Source organism: Protopterus annectens, chromosome 3.part1, assembly GCF_019279795.1.
Source record: "Protopterus annectens isolate FY-2018-M chromosome 3.part1, PAN1.0, whole genome shotgun sequence".
NCBI classification, from domain to species: domain Eukaryota; kingdom Metazoa; phylum Chordata; order Ceratodontiformes; family Protopteridae; genus Protopterus; species Protopterus annectens.
Window position 1 is genome coordinate 709,884,644 of NC_056732.1, and position 12,935 is coordinate 709,897,578.

General features: G+C 37.8%; 1 protein-coding gene across 1 annotated transcript in view; it reads left to right on the forward strand.

Annotated features, from left to right (window-relative positions):
* Positions 1-655: 655 nt before the first annotated feature.
* Positions 656-12,935, forward strand: part of LOC122798262 (protein FAM167A-like) — a 203,308-nt gene continuing 191,028 nt past the window's right edge. The window contains exon 1 of the mRNA XM_044067063.1: positions 656-921. Coding sequence (XP_043922998.1) covers positions 757-921 — 165 coding nt within the window. The 5' untranslated portion in view covers positions 656-756. The remainder of the gene's footprint in view (positions 922-12,935) is intronic.

Here is a 12,935-nt window from a genome sequence, read left to right on the forward strand (position 1 = left end):
CAATTACAATCCAAATATTCCTAAAAAAAAAGGAGCACTTTACAAAGGACAATGATCATACAGAAAGTAAAACTAACACCTCCAGTTGTAACATCTGCCACATTCTCTCAAAGTTTTGTGCAATCATCCAGTGTCAAATTTTAAAGATTTCATGTCTTTAAGATATGAGACTTTGAAAAGCAAAGGGTAAACATTATATGAAGAACATACTGAGATAATGTAAACATGCATCCAGTAATTGATTGCATGCTGTTAATTTGTCACAAGACATTTGTTTTTAGGAACTATGTCACTTGAAAGTATAAATGTTTAGTTGTTTGAATGTTCCTAAATGACTATATCCTTTAAACGAGCAGGTGTTTCTCCCTAAACAAGGGTTAAAGTGCAGTCTTGTTATCTGGAAAAGGTCATGAAATGAACATCTGGAGTGTAAAGTAAGTGATCATTCATGGCCTTGTAGAGTGAGTATTAACAAAGGAACTTGTTTCTATAACAAAGGGAAAAAAAACTTCATGTGGATTTCTTTCACTGGGAGTTAGGTGACAGAAGCAGCGAAGCAAAAGCCTGTTAAACAATGGTGTGCAATCCTGTTGGCTGGCCTAGCCTTAATTATGCCTCATCAGTGTCTGCATTTAGTTCCTTGCAACTTTTTCAGGACAACTGTTCGAGACGTCTGCACAGTAGTTTGTGCGGTTAACAAACATCACTGACAACGTATCTTCTTACAGCTGAAACTGAACCAAAAAATACAAAGAAATGGAACTTGTTTTAACACATCTTAAGGACTTTTCTTGCAAATCAGCAACATTTAATGACAGCAGTTCAACGGCAGAACTGCAACTGTTTCATAGAAATAGTGGAGAAGAAAGGAACAGAAAATTAGACATCGAGAGCTCTCTGGCCTGGCTGAAGAAAGAATTGGTAAGGTGACTATTTTATAGTGTAATATGTAATCACTGTTTTAGAAATGTTCCAAGACAAAGTTTCAGACAGCTTTCAGATTGTATTTATGTATATTTCCTGTGTGAATTAACTTCTGCTTTTATTATAATAATTATGTACAGGTATAAATGCATAATTAACTTCTGTGTTTTAGTATGCACTGGATATTGCTCTATAGCCACCAACACAGTCTTGTGTTTGCCTCATCAAAATCCATTCTTCTGGAAAATCTTAAGCTGTCCAAAAGGCACTGGTATCAAGAATGGGAAAGCAGTAAAAGATGCAATCTCAAAAATGGTGTGTGTGTGTGTGTGTGTGTGTGTGTGTGTGTGTGTGTGTGTGTGTGTGTGTGTGTGTGTGTGTGTGTGTGGCATATGACCTATAACAACATATCTGGGATTTAGAAGAGATTTTTGCATTTCTATCTATTTAGAAAGCATCAATATGTGTAAGAACTGAAGTGATCAGAAGAAAAACATTCCTTTTGTTATTTTTACATTTATTTACCATTAAGACGGTTTACTAAATGCCACTGTGGTAATCTGTGGCCATTCACACCAGATGTTATCTGACCAAACCATCTGGCTTTTTAATATGTATTTTACTAAACTGCTGCATATTTGCTCTTATTTTAATGTTGAAGAGATACATTTACTGTGAAGCTGACTGATATTCTTGCCTAATTTGAATTTGCACTATAACAGAAGCCCAGGAGCTCATTTTTACCTTCTTAATGTAAGACAGACCCATCTAGGCAAAGTGCATTGCTGTGATACTATCGTACTATGAGGCATCTCTGCCTCAGTTACTTGGTGTTAGATGCCATGTGTAATTTTAACAGTATGAAAATGAGACTTTCTAGATCTGAGTGGATGCAAATGTGCTTCATACTCACAAACTTCTGGTGATGCTTTATGTTCTGTCACTGTCAGATAACTGCTGATGTGTAGTACTGTTTATATTGGGCTTAGCCTTGCATTCTTTGTATATACATATTGTCTGGTTCTGCTGTGAAACCTCAAATGTAAAGATGTCAAAGAATCAAACATGCACACAAATGCCCTTAACAACAAAAGAGAAAAACTTCTGACTCCAAGTGTTTTTGCTGAGGGGCTAGCCCCTCTATACCCCATACCTTCCCAAACTTATATATAACAACTCCACTGTCTCACAAATGCCAAGAAGGGAGAACACTGCCACAACAAAGAAAACTCTACTGGCTCACATATAGAAATCACATCAGTTGTGATTTCTTATGGAAAACAGCAATCAGCATTGTTTATCAGTGGCATGTGCCTTGACCATCTGTCTCTTGAGAAGTGGACATCACCTACCTTTTGATATGTTGCGTCTTGAGAACTTTTACACTGCTATAGATCATATTTGGCCACCTCATTAATGTTTTGTAACCCACACCTAATGTGACAGTTGTGAAGAGCTGCATGAATGCCTGTAACTAAACAGGCGGTAAATCAAAAATGGAAAACAGCAAAAACAATTGCTTGATTTCACCCTTCAACTTCCTCCTCTAAGCATCTCTGTTTGAAAACATATGGTATATGGGTTCAGTTTGGGGTCAATTTACTTTATTTCATTTTTTTTTTCATAAGTGTATTCACTTGGATATTCCTTGTGCAAACTTAGAAAGCAGCATACACTTCAGATCTGTTTAACAGACTTAACAACTAACAACATACTGGGCTTCGCTTCATCAGTCCTTGCAGTCCATTAACACCTCAATTTCAGATTTCATGCATTGCATCAGAATCCAATGAAAACACATTAGACTGTTTTCTTTTCCAGCATGCTGACACTGTCATACTGTCCCAGCAATATTCATATGACGAGTAGCCCGCAATGTTATTCCTATGCTGCACTTTTATATTTCTTCAAAAAGGCTGAAGGTGTTTTCCCCCCTTTCTGAACAACAATCATGCTGAGCATATACATAACATTTGTTTAGTGTGCCTTCAGTATACAGTGTTAGCCAGCATGATCTTAGACCTTGTTTGTTTCATGTAAATTTTATGCACATGTACTAATCAACCTGCTATCTTTTAGGTGTTTTCTTTTTACGCTCTTGTTGCATAATCACTTAATGAACATAGCCAGGATTTTTTGAAATTTATATAACATCTTCCAGAATGTAGTGCCTTAATCCCACAAGTACAATCCCCCCAACAACATACACTGCATGTTTCTGAACAGTATACCTTTTCAATACTAAAACAAAACTCTCCTAAAATGGTAGGCTTAAGCAATAAATAAATTAAATAAACTTTAAATAAATAAAACAATTTCAACAACCAAGCTTTCTGGATTGGAGGGGGGGGTCATTTAGCAGAATACAAAACCACAAGCCATGGCAAATATGCCAGTTTGAAAATATCCTAATAAATCTCATTATGCAAAATGAATAAAGGATTTTTTTAAAATGTAAGCCACAGTGCACTTGACATGTACCTGGCTACACCCACAGCTTTAACAGAACACTTTATTTCAGTGAGAAGTTTTTTAGTCTTTTCTGTACAATATTTGTGTTAGTTATAATGCTTACAATGCCATTTAAATGATGACGTAATAAGGATGCACATCTGTTTATGCAGGCAAGGAAAGCCACTGAAAGTTAAGAAGATCAGACCATCTGTCACAGAAAGAGATACTATGCACAAACACTGCTTCACACAAGATACTTAATATCGGCACTCAGAATGTAATATCCACACGTCTAAACTGAAAGCTATAGATCAGATTAGATCAGGGCTGTGCAGAGGTGGAATCATTGCTGTAGTTCTAAAGGAAGAATGAGTGAACCTATGTAGATAGCATTGTATGAAATTCTGCACTGCATGCAAATTCTAAGAGGAAACAATACTCATTACTCATTACAGAAGTGGTGTTTTAATATACCATGTTTTTCTCTTGTAATCTGTGTTGTATCAAGTGCCAGACGACAAGTCATACATAACCATTTTAAATAAACACAATGAGGCCAATATAATGACAGCCATTTTTGAATATTGCATAATAAATAAGGCATGATAATTTTTATTGCTAAAACATGATAATAATATGTAGTGGTACACATGGTCAGAATATGTGGCTGGATTAAGTAAAGGATAAATGGATACCTCTCAAATGGCCAGCTTTTAGCAGAATAACCAGATTTTTGCCTCATATTTTTGGTCTGTTCCTCAAAAATTTGTGTTTTTCTGGTAACTCATTGAAGAATGAAGTCACTCGATAATAATAAATAATGACAGACAAAGTTTCAGAATTCATATCCTTCAGAAAATGCATAATAATACAACACCTGTTATTCTAGCAACTGTTTACGTTTATAGGAGCAATATTTAAAATCTGTCCTTATCTTTGGGCGTTTGTCCCTCATTATTTTTGGCTTTAGCTTTACTTACAAAGGTTTACTTCTTTATTAGCTGTGTTTATCTTATTTCTTTCTTTAAGTAGTTGTAGTAGATGATGTGACACACGTGCACTGGGCCAGCAATCAAGGAGCCTCAATCCTCACCACTAACACCAGTGAGGGGCGTCCACATTGGGAAGGATAACAAATACACACACAGTAAAGTACAATTTCCCTTAAGAGCACACAGAGATCACAGTCAGTCTGGGGCTGGTTTCTCCCTTTCTTTCCAGATCCCCAATAAGACTCCCCACTGGCACAGCTATAGGGTCCAGATCTCAACCTAGTGGTCAAGCTAAAACATCCAGCACCCTCTCTGTCCAACCAGTGCTTTGTGTCCCTGCCCAAGTAACTGACACACACACAGACTTTGAGATAAGAGTTATATACAACCACACAGACACTCCTGGGGAAGGCTGGCACAGGTTCTCCAGCTATGCCCCTTCCTGCCTGTCTATAAGGCAGTACCAGCTGCCACCAACCACTAATATCAGCTACCAAAAAGGCCCTTACCAAAGGGTGTCCAATTATTACTGTGCAATATTATTATCCAAATAGAAAGTGTGACCCAGGGCTAAAGCTATTGGAGTGGCTTGGACAATATCACTATATATGTGCAATGTACTCTAAAGCTTAAATTATCTCTACACAAAACAGCCACAGTTGAAAGGTTTAAAAATATTTAATAATACTTCTTACTACACAGTGCTAGTCAAGAGTTCGGAGATCACAGGAAAATGCTTAAATAATACTGTAGAATAGTTCTGACTTAAATATAGAAAACAGCTAAACTAAAGTTAATATTTTCTATCTTTTCCTAAGAGCAACCACAGTTCTAAATAAACTTACATATAGAGCAAAGCCGAGTACTGGTGAGTTGCTGTCAGCTTTAGACAAAATCCATAATGCTCTCTCTCTATCTCTGAGAAAGTCCTTTAAATTGATAATACATGCTGCTGAATCATTTTAGATTACATTATTCTTAACAATTCTCTAGTTTCCCAGGCTAGCAGAAACTCTACATTTACATTTCTTAGTAAGCTTGCACCTGGTCAGGAAACCACCGCAATTAAAGACATTATACATGTAAAATTTAGCAATTAACTCTGGTCTCAAAACAATAGAAAGAATCTGCTGGTTCAGACACCATGGTTCCGAGCCCTGCTATCAGTCATAAAATGCTTGACTTATCAGCTTTCTTACAGCAGAGTGCACTGTTGTTACATTTTTGCAGTTCAACATCCAATATAGTTTTCTCACATTTAAGAGAACAAGCCTATGGCTTTTATTAATATTTACAAAGACATAGAATTATCTACAAAATTCTATCTAGCTTGGCTGGCAGCCTTCACATATCTTCACAGATAGTCATATGATAAGGTTTCATATCTGTTTAAGCTGGCAAGACAGGCCAATGAAAGTCAAGCTCAGAGAGGACTTCAGATAGAGATATTCAGCACACCAACATCCTTTACCCAAGGCATTTAATATGGCATTCAGAATGTAATATAGATATATCTTCATACTGAAAGCTAAAGAGTATTTGAAAGTGCAGTACCTTCTAAATTCAACAGTTAGTGACTTAATAAGGGAAGGTTAATGATGTAACTTTTTAGGTGTTATTTGTCCACATGCTTGCTGACCATCAGGTTTTCCCAACTGGATTTGAGCCATTGTGATCATTTGTGGGAAGAAGGGTGTTTTCCATAATCATGGAGGGGAGATCTGTTGGGCAGGTGTCATTTAGGCAGCCATGACAGCTGCTTGTGTGCTCACCAGCATCCTGGCTATGTGGGCATTTATGATATTCCTAACCCTGCACCCTAGATGGGCAGCAATCAAACCATATCATTATGGTGTTCACAGTGCCTTCCTCGTGTGAATACATATTCCTGCACACCCGCTGTAACATCCATCCCCCATCATTGTTTTAGTGACCCCAATGCCCACCCTTCATTAATTGTGGGTTTGTTTCACTCAGACTCCACTTGCCTACTATGTGACTCTGACAATGTCACTTAAAATCTCAAGAGTGTCTCAGCTGTTAAGATGTCTGTCTCACAGCTCCAGAGTCTAGAGTTCAATCCTGATCTCTGGTCAGTGTCTCTTGCCTGTGTACAGAGACATTGTACAATAGCCAGTATGAGTTCACCATATCTGTGTGTTTTGTATTGTAGTTATCACAGTATATTAAAGATCTGACTTTTTAATGAGCTTCTTCCTGTGTCATGGGTTCAGGGTTTGAGTCTTTCCACCTTAGTTTGCCTATTGTGTGACTTTCTGCAAGTCACTTAACCAGACATTGTTTTGTGGCAATATGGAATTTGGACTAGGCTCACTAATGGTCTCCTTGGCTGCATGCCTAGTAAATACCTATGAATCAAACAGCATTAATAATTTTCCCTTAAAAAATAGGCATTTGCTCCAAGTGGGTTTATTATGCAGTAAACAGAAAAGGATCCCACAAACCTGTCCCGTGTCAATTTCTATATCGCATAAGTGAAAGTTGGCCACATCTACTGTCCCTATTGTCACTGCACATTAGATTCTGGAGGTGTTGTGCTTATATTACTACTGTTGCTGACATTACACTGCTATAAAGCTAGTTTGAAACACTGCATTGTTTTTATACTGTCAGACCTTGTTGTACAATGGTTTCAAAAGGGATATTATATGTGCCACTGGCTGGACACTAGTTAATCTATTCCATACCGGGTTTCTTTTGTGACAGATATCATTTAGCCTATATACCAGCTGCGGTGGTGGTGCTGCAGTAGCGTTGTCACCTCACAGTAAAACGTTGTCCCATTCGATTCTCAGCTAGAGCATCTTCTGTGTCGAGACACGCGTGAATGGACGTACCTTCATTGAAAGTTGTGCGTCAGGGCCGGCAACTCAGCACGTAAAAATCTACTGCCAATCATTAGCAGACCGGAGTTCCGCTGTGGCGACCCCTGGCCGGGAAAAGATGAGAGACATAACAACAACAACCAGCTGGGCATATTATGTATGATCTTTTGTATGAGTATACCGATCCCATTCTGTGTACAGCCAGAGTCACTTGTACAGAGATATTCTAAGTGTCTCACAGGGTATACTTTCCCAGAGAAGAAAAGCTCTTATTAATCCAGTGCAACAACATGGCATAACTCTGGCTGGTCATGCAGGCTGGAAGTCCACAAGGTACATGTGTAGGACGTTCATTGATAGTTCATGGCACTGAACATTTTTTGTGAGATTAGGTGACAGTGGGGTAAATAAGCCTGTGATTTAGTTGTGCGACCTCAGAATTTGTATAACTTACAGTTTTTAACTTCATTTTCAACTTCATATTTATTATAGTCCTTATTATCTAAGTACTTAGTCAAAGTAAATTGATATGTATGCTACAGTGACCAAAACATATTGGAATGGAAATTTACAGTTATTTGTGTGTAAAGATTATAAGCACAATGTAAAAATGGTTCCAAATTAAAACAAAACAAAGGAATTAAATAAATAAAGTATGCCAAAACTAGTGTGAAGACAGCAAGGTGTATCAGACAAGGTACTATATGAATGCACAGAACCTACAAATAATAAAATTGAATGTATCAAAATAAAGGAAAATAAAACAAGATGATCAGTTAGTCTGAAGAATAATTAAATGAGTATTTTCCAAATGGCTCTTGGACAATGCTACTGTACATCAAGTCAGAACATAGATATTCCAAATGGTCCAAACTAAAACAGAGGTCTCCAAAAAAGTGCTCTGATGATGAATACAGTGACTCTGGCAATGAAACAGGGATACAATGACAAAAACAACTCTACAAGTGAAATTATCATAAGAAAACATTCAACACATATAGCTTAAGGCACCCCCAAGCAATTTTGATGAACGTTCCCTACAGAGCCAAAAGCAGCAGTCCATATAAGAGCAGAATCTCAAGGCAAAGTCACACACAAGATAATCAACAGTAAAACCAGCTGCAATAATGAACTGCAAGAAGCAATAACAAGAACTCTGAGTAAAACAGCAGCACTCCAGCAGTAATCTAAGAGTATTCCAGCAGTATTCCAACAGACTCGGTGTAGAAAGCTCCTGCTTTTTAGAAGATACCAACAGTCAAGCAATCCACCAGTGACATCCAGATTAAAATTTAGGGTTCTGAGTCAATGCAATGAAATAACATAAATAAAACGACCAACGTTTGACCATACTGTTTGTACCACCTACCATTATTTGACATGAGCAGGCAGGTTTGGGGGTATTGGAGGCAGAACCTCCAATGTGAGGAGGCAGGGAAGCTCGCAAAAGCACCTTTGTCTTTAATCTTGTGTGATTTCAGTGAGGTTTTGATGATTTGCACCCAATGTATTAAATCTTGATGTAATATGACATTGATTTTTCAATATAGATCAGGGCTGTCCCAACTTTTTTGACAAGGAAGATTCATACCAAGTTTGGCAAGATTTGGAGACTGCATTAATATTATCCAAAGTGTATCTCTTTTTATGCCTACCTCATAGTCAAGAAACAAGAGAGAACACAGAGGTTTGACCCTTTTACATGTAACCACATACACTATTCTTGACATAACTGCACAAATCCAGTTAAAATTTTTTTGCATCTAGCATAACATTATTTCAGACCTAATTAAAATTCATGGAAGAAAGCTCCCCCAAAGCCAATATTAAATATGCAGAAGGCAACATATGACAAGTAGTACCATGTTCATTCCATGCTACCATTTTAACCTCACATCATACTTATTGGTAAAGAGGTATCATTTTTTTTCTGGCTCAAATGCTATGTACCTGCAGCAGCAGCTGAGGTGGCAATGCAAATTATTGCTGGATTTGTATCTTGAAAGACAGCTTGATTTGCTTGTCGCGTTTTTTTAATTCATGGGAAAATGTTCTTTGAAAGGCTAGGCTTCCAAATAGTGCTATTGTTTTACTAAATGATTTTAATAATTTTATATTCAGTTCTGCATCCAGAAAAAACAATCACTGTTTGTCACAATAAAAAAAGAACAAAAGATTCTTCTATACAGTAAGTATTGACAACTTCATCAGGCATTACAAAGTCACAGTTATGTTGTGCTGCTATATATAACACACAATGGTGATTATGATGTCATTGTCTCCTCCCTCTCTTCTTACATTTCTTTTACCAGTCTGCTCATATCATTGCCATCATAAGCTTCAGCCCCCATGTTAACTTCATGTGTCACTTAATGTTTTAATATTTTATATTTAGTTCTGGTCCTAATCCTTTAAGTTCTTTGGCATTTCCTTTTTCACCCATTCGATCACAGACATTAATCCTATCCAGTCTGCTCCCAGCCACCCTTTCTTGCTGTCATCCATTCCAGGAAGGCAGCATTCCAGTACCTCGCTTAACTTTCCCACTCTGTATCCACTTTACTCTACAGTCATCTTATCGATCTAAATGTATTCCTCATCATCTTCTTGCCATTTTTTTATTAATTTTTTAAAGAAACCTACCTCCTATGTAGTAACTGCACGTGCTGGTGATACACTGGGCCTTCAGCCCTTGGAAACCGCAGCAGTTGTAACTCGAGGGGCAAGAGGACAGCCACCCCATGAGCAAACTTTTAGGGAATGCAATTGGCCATTACTGATGAGTTATAAGTTGAGTTCTGGCATACATTTAAGATGCCACTGATGATATCATGGCTTTTTAAATGGATGTATTTGGTAGTCGTAGCAAAGTGATCATGCAAGTAAGGAGTTGGCATGAGCAGTTTGCTACAGTTCTGCCAGATTTCTGTGAGTCTGTTTTCGTTTTTGTTTTTTTGTTTTGGTCCACAACTTCCAGGTTTTCTTTTAGTCCTCAACTTTGGGTTGAAGTGGTACTAGTTCTGGCATCTGCCCAACATATCCAAGCTTATTCCTACATCCAAACCATTTCCATAATTCACTCTGTCTTTTAATTCATCCATTTGCTACTTTCATACTCTTCATAGTGTTTGCCTTCACTCTATTCTGCCATCCCTTCAGAGTGTTTAAGAGCATTATCTGTCAGACTTTTGTACATTTGTGCAAAAATGTAATTGTAAACATACAGAAGATCAAGCTGTGTGAATGCTCCTCTTCAAGAGACTGTTATTTTTATTTTGATAATCTCCAAATACATGGAACCAGGAATACTACAAGGATCAGTTCCAAATATGAATCTAAACACCTTCATCTTATTATGGCATTCTGCAACATTCTTCATTAAGCATTACTATAGGTGTATAGTATTTTTTTAGTTCACAGTCTTGGTAGGGGGTTGTATGAAGGAGTAAGGAATGAAGATTTTTATGACCAAATTTTTCTGCAGCATTTCCAGCTTCCAGGGAATGCAACATGTTCATGCAGTTTGTTGACTAGCTGATTCTTTTCCTGTAGTTGGGCATTTAAATTTGATAACAATTCAGTGATGTGAATAGGAAATGCCAGGACATTCAGCTAAAAGCAACCATCTGTGAAGGTGGCATCTTTGCCTTTGTTGCTCATGAAGGATTTTATTTCCTCATGAAACAACCAAGATCTGCTTACTGTGCCTGTCCTACTCAGTCACATATATTGGCTTAAATATATCATACCATTCTGTTCTACAACAGTTTAGTATGAATATATTGAAGCAGAGCCGTAGCTACTTTCTCCAGCACCTGGTGCACCCCTCCTCATAAAAAGTCTTTTGTCTTCTTTATTTTGAAACAATAGCAAACTGCTTCCTATGAATGTAGCAAGTGGCTTTTTACAGTTAGAGTGCCACACACTCAGTGCATCAATGCTTCAGCCCTAATACTAAAGATAGTATTGCCATTCATTTCCAAGTGATGATACTGCAATACTGTCTCATCTGTAACTGCTGATTACAGCCATTGACACCTTGTGCCCAGGGCAATTGCCACCTTCAGACCACTCTAGCAACCTATGCTTCTCTACTGAAGGCAGGGCAGCACACAGTGGCATAGCAGTTGGAACTGCTGCCTCATAGCACTTGGTTCTCCAGATTGGTTCTCAGCTAGGGTGCCGTCTGTTTAACTTTTGCATGGTCTTCATGTGGTAATGATTTTCTTTCTCAGTGACATGCCATTGGTGAACTGGAAATCTTCCAAATTGTTCATATATGGGCATGCATGTGCATGCAGCATGTAAATATATTTAGTTGCATCCTACAACAGACTGGCATCATAACCAGAATTAGTTTCTTTGGCTTGGTCCAATTTACTGCTGTAATGGGCTTCAGCTTCCCAGTGACCCTGAATTGTCTAAAGTAGGTATAAGAGAATGAATAAATATACTAAATTTAAGTCATTGTGTAGTATATAAGAAAGGACCTCATGGTGTGACAAGTATAGAATACATTGAAGAATGTAAGCCTTAATTAAGGAAATGAGAGATAACACTTTTAATAGTCATGCAGATTCTAAAGCAGAAAGCCATGTAACTTAACTGAAACTTGAGCCAAGACTTAAATATAAAAATAATATGAAGAAACTAAGTGGTTATTCAGAGACAGCTAGTGTTGTTGCATAGTGTGAGTAACTGCAAGCTGGTGTTTATAATCCTGCACTAGCTGCAAATAATTGGGCTACATATACATCAGAGATTAGAGTTTTGCCAAATCATTTATTTCTAATGCATATGTAGCACCAGTATGTGCAGCTCATGGTCATTATCATTATGTGTCAGTACTGGCTGTTTTTGAATAACCCTCCCCCAAGTGATGAACAAAATTCGCATCAGTTTGTTGCTGAATTAAATAAATTATGTTTATTGAATGAATCACAGTAAAGCATTGGGCGACATTACTGAACTTGGGGAATGCTCCAGTATGCATACTTCTGGATCTGAGAGTAAACCTGGTAGAAGTAAGGAGCAATGGACAGTACTTGTTCATACTGGACACTGCAATAAAACATAACAAAATGTAGGGGCAGGTGCTTGAGTCATGACTGAAAAAAAATTTAATGTACATCTTCCTGACAGAGTATCACAACCCAGTTATACATTAATAAATAAACAGCCCTGGTGGTCAGCTAAATCACCTGATACAAGTTCAAGATAATACTGAGCATAAAAGGAAGCACTGTTCCTTTGTGATGTGTGTGACTTGCAGTCCAGAGGTACTTATGGTCTGTGGCTGAGAAGATAAAGCCTGTGAGAGGAAATGTAGAGGTCTGCAAGACATATCAAATGTACTGCACTTAAAATAAAATCAGTGAAGACATGCTGTAGGTGGACTGGATGCTCTAAATTTGCCCTAGGTGTGACTGGTGCATGTGTGTGTGCCTTCTGTGGAAGGTTGGGTGCTGGGCTGGCAACTCGTCACGATAAAACTCCACTGCCAATCATGAACAGACAGGTGATCCGCTGTGGCGACCCCTAACCAGGAAAAGCTGAAAGAAGAAGAAGACTTTAACTTAAAGTAAATGCAGAACTGTGTGCAGTGTATATAACACATGGGGTATATAGCATACAAACTGCAATAAACTCAAGGTAGAATAGGCAGGTACATATTTATGTTTATTTAAAATGACTGCATGCAGCAGTCAATAATGAACAA